The sequence below is a fragment of the Pithys albifrons genome, chromosome 11 (genome assembly GCF_047495875.1).
Source record: "Pithys albifrons albifrons isolate INPA30051 chromosome 11, PitAlb_v1, whole genome shotgun sequence".
Classification (NCBI taxonomy): Eukaryota; Metazoa; Chordata; class Aves; order Passeriformes; family Thamnophilidae; genus Pithys; species Pithys albifrons.
In genome coordinates this window covers 1163227-1182716 of record NC_092468.1, presented here as the reverse complement: position 1 = coordinate 1182716, position 19490 = coordinate 1163227, and the positions used below count along the sequence as shown (strand labels likewise).

The 19490-nt window shown below is 45.8% G+C and overlaps 1 protein-coding gene across 9 annotated transcripts in view; it reads right to left on the bottom strand.

Annotated features, from left to right (window-relative positions):
* The window catches only part of NGEF (neuronal guanine nucleotide exchange factor), a 50383-nt gene that overhangs the window by 7663 nt on the left and 23230 nt on the right, over positions 1 to 19490 (bottom strand). For 6 of the 9 annotated variants that reach the window (XM_071566028.1, XM_071566029.1, XM_071566030.1 and 3 more), the window contains 8 exons: positions 18258 to 18431; positions 18045 to 18139; positions 13175 to 13449; positions 6355 to 6515; positions 6067 to 6219; positions 4024 to 4153; positions 3191 to 3265; positions 1242 to 1331 (listed from right to left, as the gene is read on the bottom strand). In XM_071566028.1, the coding sequence (XP_071422129.1) occupies positions 1242 to 1331; positions 3191 to 3265; positions 4024 to 4153; positions 6067 to 6219; positions 6355 to 6515; positions 13175 to 13449; positions 18045 to 18139; positions 18258 to 18431 (1153 nt within the window). Of the gene's footprint in view, positions 1 to 1241; positions 1332 to 3190; positions 3266 to 4023; positions 4154 to 6066; positions 6220 to 6354; positions 6516 to 13174; positions 13450 to 18044; positions 18140 to 18257; positions 18432 to 19086; positions 19166 to 19273; positions 19386 to 19490 lie in introns of those variants that run through there. The other 3 variants (XM_071566034.1, XM_071566037.1, XM_071566035.1) reach the window with 3 other exon arrangements.

Sequence of the window (19490 nt, the reverse complement as noted above, 5' to 3'; positions counted from 1 at the left end):
CAAAGTTCAGGAGAGGAGCAAAACACCATGGATTCAAGTGGTCAGGATGCTGAAAGCAACAAGAGATGCAAAAGAAATGATGGTCAGCTCCCATCAACGCAACCTGCACTGCAGAGGCTGCAGCAGATCTGTGAGGAGAGGGCAGTGCACTCTGCCTTCCACGCCACAGCCCACCACAGTGTGACAGGACTCAGACAGGGGCACAGCAGGGGCTGGAGAATGGACAGGTGCTTAAGGATGGCAATGCTGGAGTGCCAAGTGCTAGATTGAAACAATCACCTACACCCTGATCTTTCTCTCTGGGAGATCCCATGTCTCATCACCTGGGCTGAGACTTTCTGGCCAGAGAGACTGACTTTCAGAAACATGTATTTGGCCTCTTGGCTACCAAACTCCCCAGGTTAAATGGGTTTTAACTCGTTGGGTCTGTTCCAGCTAGGAGGAGGTACTGCCCATGAACCACCATAGACCTTATGCTAGAATTTTAATATACATTGTATTAAAAACAAGGCAAGGACAAACACATCTGGTACTAGAAGAACACTACACTTCCCATCAACTGAAATATTGGAAAGTATCTATATAATTGCTGCTCTTTCCACCCTTGCTCCCTTCTGGTGTTCCCCACATACATGGTGGCACAGTCTTTCTTTTCACTCTCTTGCACTCTTCTCCCCAGTGGTCCTGCCTGTGCCAGTGCCCAAGGCAGACCTGCTCCAGGGCTGTACCGGCTGTTGCCTGTCATTGCAACCTCAGCTTTACCAGAAGTGAAGGCAGCTTTGTAGCCACCCCAACATACTTCTGTTCTGAGGACTGTGGTCTAGCCCTGACACACTGGTAAAGTGCTCTGGAAAAATCAAAATTTTTTGTTTCAGTTGTGCAGGTGCATGAAAAGGTTTCTGGGAAGATAAATATGATCCTTAAAGTTCACGAAGTAGACAGACTCAAAAAGCATCTCCATGGCACTCAAGACAAGGATTAACAACTTTGTACTCATCGCTAGAGTTTCATGGTATATATTAAATGAATCTGGTCAGACGTGTCTAAATATTGATTTAGTCATTCCCTGAGTGGAGCCAAAATAGATCAGCACCAGGTAATTAGACACTGTACATAATGCATAAATGCAGTGATGAATTAAAATGCCATGACAGTATTCATCTGGGTATTTTTCAGCTTTCAAGTGTTTTGCTTTGTTGCTTTCATCTGCCTTTAACATCATTACCAGGCTGTGCTTATACCTTGATCTTGAATTCCAGCTTCTTCTGGATGCTGATCATCTGCTCTGTACGGCTCATCTTCCGGACACCTTCATTGCATGCTTTCACCACCTGGGAAAAGAGAGCAGAAAGGTTTGCCTCCACTGGCCCGAACCAGGGGAGTGTTGATGGACAGTATGGAAAGGGCTGACCATGATCAGGTGTGTGTCTTGCTGTAATAGGAATTGCCCAAGCCAAGCTCTTCTATCAATACTGTATTTGCATAAAAAAGAGAAGGGGAAAAAACCCTCAGAACCCAAACCACCAAAAACCCCCAAACACGCAGAAGGTGTTACAGATGGAACTGACTATCAGAGGACATGTTAGATGGCTACATTCAGTTCCTGAACCAGACAGTGTAAAACAATGTTCCTGGCTGCACAGCAAAAAGAACAGTTCATTTTCCAGATCCTGACACATCATATATCTCATCTTTCCTGCTCCCAATACTTGAAACGAGGAACATGTGCAGTATCATCTTCAAGAAGAGAATGAAGCCAAACATCTTAATTTCAAAAATGCAAATGCTGTGGTTCTGCCAAACAGCACCAGATGCCAAGGCTATGAAATGTCCCAGGAAAAGAGAAGTTCATCATACAAAGCCCAACTGTGTTCTAAGTACAGACTTTCAACTGAAACACCACAACCAGCTGCAGGCACTACCCTGTCACAGGGACCTTAACCTAGATGCCACTGCCTGTTTCATAAGGACCAACTCTCTGGAGAACTGGCTTGGTAGAAAAATTACATTGCAGAACAAGTTCCACTTTGTGCTCTTTTTCTGCTACTCAAAATCCACCCGAATATCAGTAACTGAAACTGTGACCATCTCTTGCCTCTCAAATAGGATAACCACAGGGAAAATAAGCACTAGATGATCTCTGTTTTGATGCTTGTACCTAGATGGATATGAGGTATCTAAGCCTAAACACTTACAGATCAGTGTTTAACCATGCAAAGAAGTTAGCAAACAGATCAGGTGAGTCAATGATGACTGAATATAAACCCAGCATTTTTCCATCACCACCTGCCTTCCTCAGGCTACTGACCACTGGAAAAACAATTGGCTGTCAGACACATCCAGAGGGATTCTGCAAACACTAACAACACCGAACATCCTTCACTGCTAAGGTCCCTGTCTTCATCCCAAACAATCTCCAAGCACACCCTCCCAGACTAGTTCAGGGCAAATCCAAGAGCCCTAGTGCTTCAGTCAGAAGCTCAAACCCATGCTCAGGTAATGTTCTAGTAGAGTTTTCAACTTCAAATACTTTTGTTGAACTGCAGGAGTCAAGAGATGTTCCAAGCACGCTGTCCCAGCACACACAGTGACTGGCTATGTCCAGACCATGCAGGTATGGAATCATCCTGTCTGAGCATGTGAGGAACAGCCCAGATGGAAAACATCCCACTACCTTCCTGGTGTTTTGTACACAGCAGTAAGTAGCACAGCTGAACACCACAGCTTCAGGGAAGAGGGCTAAAAGCAGGCTTGGGTGCTTCATTAGGAAACTGAGTTATTCTAGGTCAGAGGAAGAAGTGTGTTGTGTTGGAGGAAACCTGACACAGTTGTACTCTGCTGCCTGCTGCCCCTAATTACACCTCTCAGTGGGATCCATCACCTTCAGGTATCTACAAAAACAGCTTGTCTTTTTGGAGACCCCAAGGGAAAGCTTCCCCTCTGCCCTTTCCTGTGGCAGAAACATACACATCTGTTAGCACAGGATTCCTTGTCACTGACATCTAAGTGCTGCTAGATCTTTCAGACTTAAGAAAAAAACCCTAGTCTTGAAATGCAGTGACAGGATTCAAAGACCCTGCTCCAGGTGCAATGTAGTTTATAGGGAGGTAATTTTTTGAGTGGTGTATGTGCATGGAATTAGTGCAATGGTTTAATCTTAGTCGTCTTCAGGTAACTTATTCAAACTTACTGTTTCCAATTCTTTATGTGCATCCAGGGCAGTAGATTCCCTGTCAGATTTCTCTTCCACTTTCTTCAGAATATTCTGCAAGAGAGGAAAGGCTGTGTTAGTGCTGATCCCAATCTGAGTGCACAGAAATGTCTTTGCTCGCCTATGAGCTACTTCTGGCCATCAGCTGAATTACAGGAGGGATGACAGAGCACAGTGACTATCACCTCTTGGTTCCTCTTTCTCATTAAAATGTGTTCCCATCTGACCTTATATCTAATGGAAATATAACAGGCAGACTCTTATTTTATAAAATAAACTAAGAAATGAATATAGCTAGACCTGACACTAACAGATAATGTTATGGGTAATGCCAGTGGGATAAGACCATTTGGGTCTGAGCTCTTTCCTCATCCCTACAAACATGTTTTCCAGCAGTGCTGAGATGAGCTGGCAAAGCACAGGAGGAAAAGGGCTGGCAGTCTGGTCCAAGCTGCCATGACACAGCATCCCCATGTCCTCCAGCTGTTCTGCATCTGTATCACCATCCTAACCATCAGGCAGTGGAGATAATGGACTGTTGTTCCCCTTTCTAGCAGCTCAACAAAGTTGCTCCTCAACTCTCTCACTCAGTAGAAGCTGACTGGCAAATTCGACACTAATTTGGGTATGGTCTCTGAGAGACTGAAATCTTTTTTCTGTATTCATGGAGAATGTCTAACTCTGTGGAAAGGCTTTACCCAGCTCTAGGACTGATTGTGGCTGTATCTAAGACCCATTCACAGCTGCTGGAAAAGAAAATTTCAGGAGTGGTCCAGAAGACCTTTGTGACAGAGATAAGAGCAAAACTCTACCTGCACCAGCAGCTTGAGCCGAGTGATCCTTTGAAATGGCAGAATCAGGAAGGAAGAAAAGGACAGGCCTTTGCACTTGGGATCCAGCTCCAGCTGTGAGATCACTTCCCGGAAAGCTGGTTTGTCTTGGCTGAGGGGAGAGACAGAGAAGGTGAGGACTTTGAGTGCTACTCTGCCTTGGACTCTCCTATCTGAATGGTGACCCAAAAGCAGCTTGGACCCAAGAGACAGCATCTGCCGTAGGAGAGAAGAGAGGAGGAGGCGACTGAATGCCTCTAGGTGTATTTTAGTTTGAATCTAAACCTATTTATAGTGTTGGAGGAGGGAAAAAATATACTTCTAATGTACAAGCCATGGTAGTGTTCACATGTGTTCATATCTAGCTCAGCAACATATGCTGTGTGCGTAGGTGTGTGTGAATGGGGTATGTGTCCAAGTAAAATGAGTCAGAGGGATAATTATATATTTTTACACAGTTGGAACTCTGTGACAAGGTGCAATTCACATAGTCATAAGAACAAGACAAGCTACAAAATAGCTCAGGCTTGGATATTCCTTTGCTGTTTAGCTAACAAATGGAAATCATTATCTGGCCTGAGAAGGGCAGGGGCCATGCCTGGGCCTTCTCTGATGGTGTTCCCAGGAGATGAGGACGTGGCTGCACAGAGCAGTCTCGGAGGGCCCAGCCGCCACAGCCAAAGGCAAAGCTTCCTGGCAGTCACAGGGCCCCAGCTTGCACTGCTGGAGCCCCAGCTGTCAGAAACAGCGTGGAGGCAACAAGGTTGCTAACGGTGCAAAACCTGCCTGTCCTGTGTGTTCCTCACAACATCCAAGGGAAGCCATTGGCAGTGCTTCTCCCTGCTGCAGCAGGTACTCTGTAATGGTGTGACTCACCTGCCTGTGTCTGAGGAACAGCTCAGTGGGGGAACTGTGACACACCTCAGGCTTCGAGTTCAGCCCAGAGCTGCAGAATTCCTGTGCTAGCTGGGAGCCTGGAGAAGGCAGTCTGCTCTTTTCAATTTGCTTCATGTATTCTCACAGACAAAAAAATGCCGCCCACTGAATTCACACTTGGGAATAACTCGATCTCCAACAGGTCCTTTTCAACCTCAAGTAATCCAGCCATTGGTTGCTTTGCTTGTCAGCATTTATTTTAATGGCTGTAGGCAAACTGCTTCTATTCTGCAGCTTCACTGCTCACCTCTGGCTGGAGGAAACCCTGCTGTACCCTTTGTTTGAAGAGAACAGCTGGCCAACCTCAACAGAGGCCCCTTAGAGTGGTTTTTTTTTACCTCAAAAGCTGGAGAGCAGGGAAAGGAAAGAATCAGGGATTGTTACACTCCCCGGAACCAGCTGCTGCTACAGGAGAAAATACATTACAGCATGTGCAATGGACTGTCCTGAAAGAATTCAGGGCATTTTAACTAAAGAAAATCAATTCTCCTGCTCAAAGACAAGCTTGTAGGGCACTTGTTTTGAGCTGGTATCAGAGAATTCCTACTGGACCAAAAGACTTGCTAAACTTAAAAAATATCTTAGATTATACTCAGGTCTAAATCCATGTGTCTAACACCGGCATGTGAAGAAAATAGCTTTTTTCTTTTTTTTTCCTCTTATAGAGAAAAATCTGTTGCTCTGAAAAATAATTAATTATCAAATTTGGGAGGGTCAAATACCTGACTGAAAAGCACGGGGAAAGCAGTGGCTGGTTTTTGCCATCAGAGATCTATATTATATTCTTGGTCTTTCATCTCTTGCAGTTTAAAAATATGTGCATTTCACAAGCACATGGCCCTGTGTACACCATAATATTTCCCACAGTTGAGAACTGCTGGTTCTGAATTTACTTGCTATGTTACCTGCATACTATATAATCCCATCTTTACTATAAAGCCTTTAATTGTGTTTTCTTTTTATAGCTGTAGTGAGAAATCAGTGAAGTGGGAAATCCTGTTTCCGTTTCTCATAAATATCAAAATTACAGCTAAATCCATGGACTGTACAATTCTGGACGGTAATTTAGCAATAAGGACTAGAACTCACAGAAGCTGCTTGTAAGCTCTCTCCTGGTAGGTCTGGTTGGAGACATAGGTGATGTACACGGAGAAGTGGTTAACTGTGTGCTGGTACACAATGTCACACACGTCTGAGATCACGATGTTCTCCTCCACCCGCTGCTCAAGGTCCAACAGGAAGCTAGATGAGAAAGCCAGCACCCATATTAACTGTGGCTGTCTGTCCCAGGCAATTTCAGATGACAGCTCCTCTATCCCTCTGCAGCTGAGGTTAGCTAAAGCCACTGCTTCCACTGCCATTCAGCAGCTGCCTTACCGCTCGCTGACAGCCATGACATCCATGACGTTGGAGAAGAGGATGTGTGCCTCAGACGGGTGTAAGATCTTTTTAAGACGTTCATTCTCCATGAAGTGAGACACCAGCAGGTTCAGACTCTTGTAATATGATGCTTCAGAAGTAACCAGCTCAAACATGGCCTGGGGGAGAATCCCAAAGAAGGAAATCAGCTGGTACCTTCAACTTCTACAGAGCAGAGAGGCACACGGGGTGTTAATGAGATCTGTGCTGCACAGTCATTGGCTTTGCACCCACCCTCCAGCCCAGAGTACAGGGAGAGGAAAGCCCACAACACATTTGCTATGTGTTACACAGGACAGTGACTTGAATGGGGAAGGTTTCCTCCCGCAACCATCTGTCCTGGCCCAAAGGAAATAAAGCAGTTGCTGCCAAAGTGAGACTCCCTGGTTAGCTCTGGCCATACACTTTTCTGACCCAGCTCACAGAGGACCAGGACAAGAGACAGTAATCCCTAACTATTACCATGAATCATAAATAATCTCCAAACTTCAGTCTTTGCTTGTCCTGTTAGAAAACTCTGGAGCAAAGCCTGGTTTCATCAGGCCAAGGGTGTGGTCTGTGAAAGCAGAAAGACAAATCGGTGGTTTGGTTCAGGGATAAAAACCAATGTAATGAGATGAAGATATAAAGTCTTCTGTCTACAGTAGATGCCACATGGACAGTCCAATATTACCAGAATACCCTTACTTTTTGGGTTGGCTTTGTTGTCTTGGTTCAGAGCAGATACAAAAGGTGGTTATTTACACAACTACAGAATCCCTTAGCAGAAGTAACTGGAGATTCTCACAAGAGATTCAAAACAGTGGTTTTTTTTGTTAGATTCTTCAGACATCTCTTGATGAAGGTGTATCTGGGGCTCCTTGTCCTGGGAGTTGCCCATGCTGCCACTGCTGAGAGAGGAACCTTTTGGTAACTTGGTGAAAGTCTCATTTCCTTGAATCTAAAGCTGCTCTGACATTCCCCTCCTGCCCACGACTCCTCTGTGGCACCCTGTAGAGAGGGCACTGGGCAGGGGCAGACCCCTGAGCTCTCCCAGCGACTGCAGGGCACAGCTACAGTCAAGGACACTCAGTGGAGCTGCAGGTACATGCAGTATTTTTTGTGCTGTGCATATATTTAAATATCTTCAGAATTAGCTGGGTGTCTGTCTTGTGGCTTGCTTGTTAGTAGTTTGTTTTTCTTTTTAAAGAAATCATTTGAAATTCTCTGCTGATGAGCTTTTGCCCTTTTCCTGGAGATATCCCTGTGCATCACAGAAGAACCTGAGGCAGAGACCTGTATTGCATCCCTGATGATGTGCTGCAGTCCAGGATCTGGGAGGACAGGCACAGCAAGGAGGGACTAATACTCAATCCAGAGCTGCTAAAAGAGCAGTTGAAGTGATCTTGCAGCTCTTTGAGGAGCTGGTAGCCTAGGAAATATTCCCAGTGGGCAGTTAAGTCAAATAGGTGGTCCTTTCCTGCACTAGAGAAGGAGGCTCAGCCTCCAGAAGGGAGATGGATAGAGATGAATGTACTCAGTCAGTTACTGTGGAACAGATAGTGTTTAAGGAGTAAGAAGGTGATAGATTTTTTCAAGGCCAGATTCTTAATGAGAAAAGTGGAGGAGTATCAGCTCAGCTTCTCCCAACAGCTTTACCCAGGCACCTAGTGAACTCTCTTTCTGCATGACTGACTTAGTACTAAATGCAACTTTTAGAGCTTTAACTGTATCTTTTTATTTGACAAATGAGAACACAAGTGGAAATAGGCAAGGATACAACACAGAGTAAGACAGAAGCTTTTGGGACAGCCAGCTATTCCCACCAAATGTCCTGGAGATTGACACCTCCAATCATTTTGCACTGCAGCTTTCCAGACACTCCAAGCCTGGAACTATTTTTCTGCCAAGTTTGAGTGAAGGATGGTCATGAGACTCAAGATCAAGACCTGCCACTCTACCACAGCCTTTAAACCTTCATCCAATTTCCTTCCTCTAGAAGGTTGCTTCATCATCTGCAGAAGCCTCTCCATCTATGTTTGGAGAAACCAGTTTGTGTGTGTTTGCTGTTCACCATAATGCAGGGTGCTAGATCTGTATGGGCAGGAGCAGAGGGCAGGCCATCCTAAAGAAATAATGAAATCCGCAGGGAAAATACCCGTGCAGAGGGTTCTGAGTTAAATGAGATGCTAGGAAAGTAAAGAGCATCTTCACTTGTTGGGACAAGCTTCTGGAAGTGTTCATAGCATGTGCAAGGAGCCAGTTCCCTGACTGACTTTGGAAATACAGCTGGTCCTCTGCAGACCCAAAGTACCTGCTCCAAGCAGCCCAGTCAGCTGTTTCTATTTTGGATGGGAAGTACCAGCTGCAAACCTCCTAAACTGGAACCAAACATCCTCCTGTGATGCCATTATATGATCCCTGTGGAGTAACCAAACTTTGCTGTCTCTAAGCAACCACCAGAAAAAAAGAGCATCATCTTCTGGTCTCAGAAGTGCAAAAATACTAGGAAAATATCTGAACTAAGTGTCAGCTGACATATTATTATCTTCTTGAGTCTGACTTTCTCTTGGAAACATGACCGAGACTGTCCCATCAGTCCTCTGGGTCATTAACTTCAGGCAATCTCATAACCATGTATAAGCTATGCTGTTCGTTTTCGTTGCTTATGTTTGGGCAGAGAGGCTGAGAAAGGAAAAGAGATGTGAAGTCTAAGGAAATGCAGAAGATAAAAAAGGAGAAGGAATATGAGTCATCAAGGACAAGATTAATCCTACAGGCTAAATTCCCACTGAGGCAATATGGTGTTTTGTTGTATGGATTGGAAATATCTGTTCCTGAGAGCCCTGCTCTTCTCGTCACACACCGGGTGGGAAGGGGAAGTCCTGGGCTAGTCCAGGAGGGATGTTGTGCTGACCCAGTGCCATGGCATTGGCTGTAATCAGCTCTCAGACCTGGCTGCCTTTACAGGGTCCATGCAGTAAGTTCAGCACAAGAGCTCCCTGAAGGTTTGAAGTCTAAGATTTACTCAACAAAGAAGATTAAATTAAGTATTTCCTGGACATTTTTGTGAAAACAAAACAAAAAAGAAAGACTGGCTGCCCATGTGCTCTTCCACACAGGCCTTGCCACCAAGCACACAGATTTTGCTTGGACAAAGAATATCTTCAGAGCAGCAGCTCTGATCTGAATTCACACTATGGATGCAGACTAGTCTGTCTCTGCCCCTTTTTCTAACACCAAAATGACCTGAATCCAAATAATCCCTGGCAAAAACTTTTATCAAATCTCATGCATCTCAGCAAAAATAGTTCAGTTCAAAGACTCAGAATACTTTGCTGAACTATTTTTATTCACAAATTGTTTTGAGTGAGTTCCACTCAGCTCAAAATCTCCTGAAACACAGAAGACAACCAAGGTGTAGGAAAATCATGGAACTATTTGGGTTGGAAAAGGCCTCTAAGATGGAGTCCAACTGCAACATGAGCAATACAGTTAGTCAAAATGAAGAAACTATACAGTAAATAAAACAAGGACAGATTGAAAGGGAAAGAACTGAACTAGGAGGGAGGAATAAACCACAGAGCTGCTCCACAAAAAGGACATACTAGTATCTAATTTAGGCTCATGCTGAAAGGATTTTCACTGATTAAATGTAATTTCTCTGGATCACTGTCTCCTCAGAGCCTAATGCCTTGGGGACAGAATTTGTTTTAATGTAAATCACATGCAATAACAGTGAGTGTGTTCTCTCCAGGCATTTCTTCCTTCTGCTACATACGTGTGCCTGCCATTCCTTCCACCCTGACTCCATGTCAGAACTCAAACAGCATTTCTTTTGGCTGTTCTTCTTGCATCATTACATTTACTAGGGAGTTGAAAAAAGCCCTTGGTGTGTTTGCTCAGCACATATCTGGGTAATTAGAAACTACCCTATCAACGTCTTAGTCAGTTCTAATAATTATTCCAGTAGCACATAATTTTTCTATTTCCCTGACCTCTGTGGTCTGTACCACATCTTTTACTTTTTCTTTTGTTCTTCCTTTCTCTGCATTTGCAGCCACATTTTTCTTCCAGTTGTTGTTGTGTATCTTTCTACTCTCACCTGTGCTTCAGGTGGAGAAGGCTGGTGTGATAGAGGCCATGGCTGAATTCTGTTTGAGTTTCCAGGGCTAATGGGTCATCCTGCAACACCTTTTTCCTGAAATTGCTGAAAGGAGGATGTGGATTTTGTGGGGTTGGGTTTTGTTGTTTTTGTTTGTTTGTTTGTTTGGGTTTTTTCTTCCCAAAACTCCATTTTCTGAGCCATTTGTTGAATGAGGACAATAAGAAATTGCCTTCCATGACACTTTTCCAGCATCCATTGCTTTTCCAGTCAAGTTTCTCATTTTGATGCTTGAAAAACACCTGTGTCACTTTTTACCTTGCATTGATAGGCTGCTCAGTAATTTTCTATCTTTGACAATAATGAAGACCAGATTTCTCTTCTTTTTGTCTCTCACTTTGAAGATTACTGCAGATGAGCAACTTTTTCTCTGACTGTTTAAGGCGGTGAAGTTCCTGAAGTTCCTTTCCTCAGCTGTGAACAGGGGTGTTAATTGTAAGTTTCTTTCCATTCATGTGCCAGTATTCCTCCCTATGGTCTAAATAAAAATTTTGTTCTACCTTTCCTGGTTGAAGAGCTACAAGCTCTTCTAGTCCCTGTGTTTACCACAGCTTTGAAGATAAAATGGGACAGATAGGTATGAGTTTGTCCTTAAGATGTTAACTCCACAATTTCAGCTGTGCTGAACTTCAGGAAAATTTCTCCAATTCTCCTTCAAGAAGCTGAACATTCTACATTCACTAAATTAAGCTCACACTCACAGTTCACATCCAGCTTGAGCAGGGTTCCAGCACTGCAGGAGCAAGCAGTGCTTGCTTATAGCAAGCCTGGATTCAACATCATCTCTTCAATGCCCTAGCTATTTCTCCAGCCCTCTGTGTTTTCTGTCCTTTCACAAAGCAAATTCTGCACTTTATCAATTAAATGTTCAGCCAATTTCACAGCTTTCTGGCTTTGAGCAAATTTATAATCTCTTACTGTGCTAATCCCAGAAAAACAGGAAGAAAATTTCAGCTGTGACAAACTAACATTGGAGAAAGCACAGCACTTCTTTAAGGCTTCACTCTCCTATTCTCCATCTGCTTTATTTCTCTTGTTATTCAAGCAGAGACAAGAAAATTGAGCACACTTAATATTGGGGTTTAGCAGCACACAGATTTTTTCCTTAAAACATCTACAGGTAATGAATGTAAGTTAACAAAAATGGCAGGCTTTGAAATCTATAATGTACACTTATCAGCAAATATTTCTCTGAAAAAAAAAAGAAAAAGAAAAGCTTGTAATTTTTCAGATGCCAAATTGTGTTTGTAATGCTGGCACTTGGAAGTACCATGTTTTGCCAGGTAAATAGAACAAATTTGATATGGAAATAACCAGTGTAGTAGAAGAACATGGAAAAGCAACAAATCATTTCAGCCACCTTCAGCCCTAACCCTGGCTCACTAACAGCCTGTGCTTGCAGCCCAGGAACTGTGTATAAACAGGGTTCCTTCCACGAAGGGTGTGAGCAGCACAGTCCTGCCCATCACAGCCCCAGGTGCACAGCATGAGCCTTCCCAGTGTGATGGTGAAGTTATAGCCTGAGCCAGCACTGGCACTGTATGCACAAAGTCTTCATCAAAGATGATTGTGCACATCCAAGTAGACTTAGAGGGAACTGCTCACACCCTGAGATGTTCTTCAGCACCTTGGGTGCAAACACATGAGCCAGAGATGAGCAGATAGACTGCCACAACCACCCATGTCAGCAGAAGCAGCTCTGGTGCAGGTGTACAGTTGGAGTCTTTGAAGGCCCATTGCTCAGGATGGACCCTTTGAAGGCCCATTGCTCATATTACAATGCACATCACATGCTAAACAAGGTTTGTCATCTCCACTGCTATGAATGCAGTGCTATACATTGACAAAGAGCACTCAGGCTCCCCACACTCCCCAAAATAGCAACCAGTTGTAAACTGTTGTGCAATTGATGTTTTCATTACTTGAGGCAGCTACCCCCACCCACTCCTCTCACTGTCTGACGCAGCCCTGTAAGTCAGCAGAATGTGACTTGAAAACAGTGATGTCACTGCTCTGTATGGCTAAAATGTAAATATGCCTGTCTTTATTTCTTACTGTTGCTTATTGTTTTACATTATTTCTTACTGTTTCTTACAAATATGTCTGTCATTATTTCTTACTGTTTCTTACTGCAATAGACTCCAACTTACAACAGTTAAATATAAGGAAGTTTATCAATCTCCATTTCTTCTCTTTCCATTAATGCCAATATATTAAAAACCTTATAGTTAATCGTTGAATTCTACTAAGATTTATAGAGGAAAGTATGTGTACTGCTAGTGACTTCAGAAGAGGATTAATGTGCACTGGAACCAAAAGCTCTACTGTAAAAACCTCCTCATTATCCCTCTTCCTCTGTAAATTTCTCCTAAACCTGAATCAGAAAAGGGAAAAGTTCTTTTTGCTACAGAAATGTCCAGCAGCAATAGAACATACAGCATATAGAACAATACCTGTAATTTAAAAAAAGAGTGAGTGATGCTAACCAGTGCAACGCAGAAAATACTCATCAGGGCAAGGCTTGTCTGTGACTGCTGTGAAGCTTTTAGTTTTTAAATCTTGATAATCTGACTTAATTCATTCTCACTTTTTAAAGCACAACACATTTAGAAGCACTCTGCCTTCCCACATTACCTCCTGCAGCTTGATCTCATCTGGCTGAAGGAGACTGAGGACACCACTGCTCTGGATCTCAGGAAGATCCTGCCATAAGTTGAACCTGGAGTTGGAATTCCTCAGCAAACTGATTTGTGGTGGAGCTTTGTTTTCAGTTGTACTTGTAGGCTCTGCTTCAGGTGGGGTTTCTTCGCTGGGTGAAGTCTCCTCAGGGTCTGTCTGTGAATCCTGCAGTCGCCTGTTTTCAATCTCCTCACGTGTAGATTTATCTCGATATTCCTGGTACAGGAGCCCTAGGAGGGAACGTAACAGGTCTGAGAGCTGACCACTGAACAAGACAATAGAAAAGTATCGTGGGAAAGGACATTTGCTCTGTGCTAATTCACCTCAGCAGAGGTGAGAGAGATCCCTTCTGTGCAGAGTGAAAAGCCAATTATGGCATTCCTATTTCATCCAGAAGTGGAAATTATAAATGGAAGGCCATTTCTAAACCTACAGAGTTGTCAACAATCTGCTCTCACAAAATGTTTAGTATCACAGTCAGATGAACCTGTGATCAATCAGAAGACCTGAAAGAAGCAGTTCATTATTTGCCAGGCTTTTTTTGCAAGGTCTTTCAAACCTTGATTTTCTGTTACATTACTATGTTACAAGTTATATAGGTCGGTATGTATTGTTAACTGTGTACCTGGAAAAGTAATACTGCTTACATTGAAACTACTTTAAAGGAGCAATTTGACAGCTATGAAAATCCTTAATGAGGAAACACTGATCTGCTGTTAAGGCAGGTGAAGCTTTGGGACAAGAAGCTACAGTTACTAGTTTGTTTTGGTATTGACTTTGTGGTTAGTCTTGGACATGTTACTTAGTATCCCCCTGCCTTCCTTCTCAGTTTCTATGATGATTGAAGATACAAAATTAACATTCAAAAGGTACCTGCATGCTACAGCACTAAGGAACAGGCTCTGAATTGGCACCATCTGGCAGCACATCAACCGCAGGAGGTGGCTTCTGAATTTCAGTTACTAACTTCAGATGAAATTGCACATAATTTGATCCCACCCCTGATTTCAACTAAGAGCATGAAAAAGGTAGGAATCCTGAAATTCCTTGGCAATCCTTAGAACATCCTATTTCTCTCTGAGGACTTTCCAGCTGTCCCGTTTCTCTTTCTGAACCATCTGTAGAACCCAGAATTTTAATCTCTTGGATATAAAATGTAATTTAGAAGATATGTAAAGATAAGAGAGCATAAGCATGCTCTGAGTCACTCTTCTCCCTTACAAAAATTGAAGAAGCCCAATTACATTATCTGCCTTGGTTTATACTTGAATTACAAAGTGTACTGTGAATGAATAAAGAGAAAAGCCTTTGATGGTATAAAAACCACCTTACATAATTTATTTTATCTGAATCATTAGGGGTTAAAATTTATCTGGTCACAAGCACTCATATTTAATATCAGAAGCAGATTTTGTGTGTAATAAGGTGAGAGATAACAGGGTCAAGAGTTTGCCTAGGAGTGACAGAAATGTAGATGTTGCTGCCTTTTAAAACTCTGGACCAGTTTCCACAAAGGTCTGTACCAGTCACTGCTAAAACTATGTGGGGTATATGCTGGGGGAAAATGCAGGCACGAGGACAGCATTGCTGCAGTCTGCGAGTGTATCCTGTTGTCTGTTCTTCCTAGAAAGATGTTCAGCACTGGATTAAAATAGCAATAAGGGTAGCTGTGCCTAGGAAACCATACAGTCTTCTGTTAGCTTCCTACACAACGCTGAGCAGAGGAGACTTCCCCTGAAGTTTTGCATGCTGCTGCCACTTATGTAATTTCTTTCTGCATCAACAAGGTTTATATGGCTTTCCTAAGCATCACTGCCTGTTTTTCAGCATCAGGGAGGGTGCTGAGAACGTAGCAGGGTGGAAAGGCTCCTGCAGGAATGGAGTGGAGAACCTGCTAAATGGGAGCTGCTTTCAGTGGTGCTGATCTGTACGTTCAGTCTGTGCTCAAGGGCTCTGGTGGCCCACAGAGAACAGGACAGGCTGGGCAGTAACACCCTGCAGCACTGTGGGTAGTGCTTGACTCGAGGGAAAATATACTGGGAAACTGAAGTGGAATCTATTTTACTCATGTTTGAGATAATTATACTTGCAGTGTTGACTGTACAGCCATGTTGTGCTGGTGGGTCTGCCTTGCAAGCCAGGGGATATTTTGTGTAAGGGCGATTTAGGGTCCCTTGTGCAGATCTGGAGAGCAGCTCTTTAAAAAAGATCCTCAAGACTATCTTCCCATTGCTTTTAATGAAAATAAAATCCAGATAATGAAACTTGATTTTGTTTCCAGGAACTGCCCAACTAAAGAGATAAGACCTACAGAGCTGATGGTGGCAGGCAAAGGCAAACACAGACATGGAGAAGTATGACTGATGAAAAGCATCCACCACCAGAACTCATCTGGAAATGACAGCAACATAACTTATTTTAAGGAGAGAAATAAAAAGAGCTTCACCGCAGACAGAAATATGGGCAGAAATCAGAAAGATGGTACCAGAAGAAAAAGGGCAGGTAGGTAGATATTTAGGCAGAATAGTATAAAGAAACAATGAGGGTTGTGCTAGTAAGGATAAGAAATATCTCTGCTGTCTTGGTCTAAATGGTCTATCCATACATCGGTAAGAGGTTACAGGGGGTAGAGAAGTGACTTAGATGAGAAAGAGGGAGAGAAGCTATGCCAAAGCCTCATCCAGATGGAGCAGGAGATGGCCATGGCACAGGATAGGTAACAGATGCAAAGTCAGGGAACAGTGTTTTGACATGTTGAAAGGAGAACAATACACCTGGGAACTGACTGAAAGAAGTTGTTGAATGTTGAATAGTTGGATGTGACTCAGAAGATATAACAATTTAGTAAATGCTTACATTTAATAAGTGAACAAGTACAAAATGTCAGGGACCCATACAAGCTCCCCTAAATTCTTATTGTCCCAACTGTGGCTACTGTGACCTGGCTAAATGTAACCTGTGACCACCCTGTGTTCAGATCATGAGTTTGGTGTTTAAGGCTGATCTTCCTAAGGCATGTTTACATAGATTTCATAGTATGTAACAGACTTTTTCCTTTCTGTTTATTCAATTTAATTTTGCTGTCACAATCTCCCTTCCCAGCTATCTCAAAACCTGGGAGGGTAATTGAAAAACTAGTTACTAATTGTGGAAATCCTTGCCTTAGAGAGTTAGCAGCACTTTTAAAGTAAACGTTATTACATTGAAAGCTGTGTAAAATCTCAGGAGGCCCAGAGATGTTTTCTCTGAATTCTCTGCTCCAGTTTCAGGCAAAAAGTCCACTACTGCCTCAAAAGCAGGAGGGAGGGAAGGGAGTGAGTGTGCTCCAGCCATTTGATGTAGCATCTCTGCTGGGGACAAGCGTAGGATCTCTGGTTTTCAAAACCCTGTCTCCTCTGTCAAGGTGCAACAGACCTACTTGCAGTTACACTGATGTGTGCAAAGCCTCCCTCTGATATCCAGCATGCAAAAATATATATGAATATAGCTACTGGGTGTTTTTAACTCCTGCTGGCTTCAGTATTTTATCTCATCTCTTAGCTGCACAATCCCAGTAAACTGACGGGGTTTTGACACATCTCCCTTGGTAGGTTAGTACCTACACAGCCAAAAGCAGGTAATAGATCTGGCACCACTTTCCTCCAGAAGGCCCCAAGCTCAGCTGGTTTGTCTGACAGACACTGTCAAGCTGCTGGGTTCACACCAGCCTCCTTCCCCAGCACTGTCCCAGTGGCATCAGGCACACCAAGAACCAGCCTTGCCTGCCACAACCTGACACCAGACAGCAGAAACAGCATGAGAACCCTCTTCATTCCTGCCATGGAAGTTTGCTTTGCTGCTCGTGAGAGTTATCTCCCTGATTTTCCCAAGCTAAGTGCTGCATTCTTGCCGTCTTGACTCAAGCGTGCTTGTTTCATTTCCTGAAACTGAGCAGGACTGTTTACAAACAAAGCTTCTATATTCCCACCACAAAACCTGGCTCAGGATGGGGTTTCACTTTGCCATTGCCCAAATCCTTCTCGGGAATCTCACAGTTCTGATGTGGGAAACAAAGAAAAAAGCCATGAAGGTCCTCTCTGCATTCCACAAAAAATGATCATTAAAAAAAATAAATCAAAAAATACCACAAAAGCGAAAGCATAACAGTCCTCCTCTCCACAACTACCCAGACAACCTCAACTCTGCCTTTTTAGAGATCACAAATGATAAAATAACTTACTCTTCTGTTGCAAGTGCTGTGCTGGTGGCTGTTACATGAAATACATGCGAACCCCAGTGCATGCAACTAATATCCCACAGGATGAGTGACGCAACACTTCAGTCGTATGCCTTTTGAGTATACAATATCATATTGTAGCAGAAAGTCTGAGGTAGCCTTAATGATTAATTGCTTCGTAATTACAAGAAGTAATTGTTATTTATGATCAGGAGTCAGGCTGCTCAGCAACTCCTGCCAGGCAGCACACAAAACTGATGCCTTAGGGATGGCAAAAAGCCACAATAATGATGTTTTACAGTGACAGCAAGGGGGTTGCCAGCAAAGACAGGGAGTTGGGGTCCCACAGCACAACCCCTTACCATGCCCGAGGCTACCCTAACTGTGCACTGCTAAGGATTAGGTGTGGGTTTGGGGGCTCAGATATGGGTCCGGGGACTCAGGTGTGTGTCCAGGGACTCAGGAAGAGGCGATCCGGCTGGGCCAAGGGCATCCCCCTGGGGCTGCTGTGCCGCGGCCGGGGCGGAGCGGGGCGGACGGCGAAGTTGTGTGCGGGCACGGCGGCGGCCGGACAGCCCGCCCGGCTGCGCCCCGGGCACGGCCCCTTACCGATGTGCTCGATGAGGTTCCTCCAGGAGTCGGCTGTCATGGGGTGCGCGGGCGGCGGCTCGGCGGCGGCGGCAGCATCCTCAGAGGCGGCATCCCTGCGGGAGGCGGAGCGGGAGCCCTCAGAGCCGCGGCGGGACAGCGCCGGGCAGCGGCGGGACAGCGGCCCCTCGGCCCGCCCGCGCCCCGCGCCCCCCCGGCCGCAGCGTCCCTCACCTGCCGAGCTGTCCCGCAGAGCCGTCCTGGTCCAGCGCGCAGGCGGCGCTGAGAGCCGCGGCCAGCAGCTCCATGGCCGACGGCGGAGGGCGGCTGCCCGGCGGCTCCGGCGGCGGCGCGGGGCTGGGGCAGCCCGGGAGGTTGCCACGGTAACGGGGGCAGGAAGGCAGCAGCCTGTGCGGGAGGGACAGGGAGGTGCGGCCGCCACGGGTCGCCCCCGCACCCCCGAGGGCCCCCGAGCCCCTCCTCGTACACCCCCACCCCGACACCCCCTGCCACAAACGCCCTCACAGCCTCTCCTCCGCTCCCCCCCTGGGCGTCCCCATGGCTCTCCGTAAAAATCTCTGGAGAGCCGACTCAAATCCCCTCAGAGCCTCACGGGGGTTCACCACCAAAATCCCCTGAGAGCCTTCCGAAACCGCCTCAGAGACCCCCTCAGGCTCTCCCTCCAAACCCACGACAGAGCTCTCTCAGAGCCTCCCCTCGGGCCCCCTCAAATCCTCCTCACGGATTTCCGCCTTCCAGCTCCTCTCAGAACCTCCTCTCGGGCTCCCACAAGCCCCTCAGAGACCCCCAGCCCTTTACAGCCCCTCTTCTCGTTCCCAGATTTCCCCAGAGGCTCTGCCACATCGCAGCGGAGCTCTCTCAGCCTTCCCCAGATCCCTCCCGAGACCTCTCCGAGTCCGGCGGAGTTCCCGGCCCCGCTCCCTCGCAGCCCCTCAAACTCAGCCCTTCGAGCCCCCACCTGACCCCGCTGTTCCCCCACAGCCCCTCCGAGCTGCCCCTGCAGACCCTCTCAGCGCCTCTAAAATCTTTTCCGAGCCCGCACCGATCCCTCAGGTGTGGTGCCGTTGCTCCCCTCGGAGAATCCCTAGCCCGTGCCCGGCGCCCCTGCCCGCAGGGACCTCCTCAGCCCCCGCTCCGCTCCGGCGCAGGTCCCTCCTCCGCCGGTGGCCGACTCCCTCCTCCCCGCGAGCCCCGCAAAGGCAGCACCCCCTGCCTCGTGGGCGCCTCACCTTCACGGGCACCCCCACATTCATCCCCCTGCGCTCCTGCAGAGAGGCTCCTTGCTCAGATGCAGGAAAGCCCCTTCTCCATCCCCTCCCTTCCTCCCAGCAAGGCAGCCTCCCCCGGCGAGCACCCACACACCCGTCCCACCGCATCCCTCCCATGCCCCAGCCCTTCCCCCGGGCACGGCCACCCCGCAGCGGGCGCGGGTCCTGCCCCGGCACT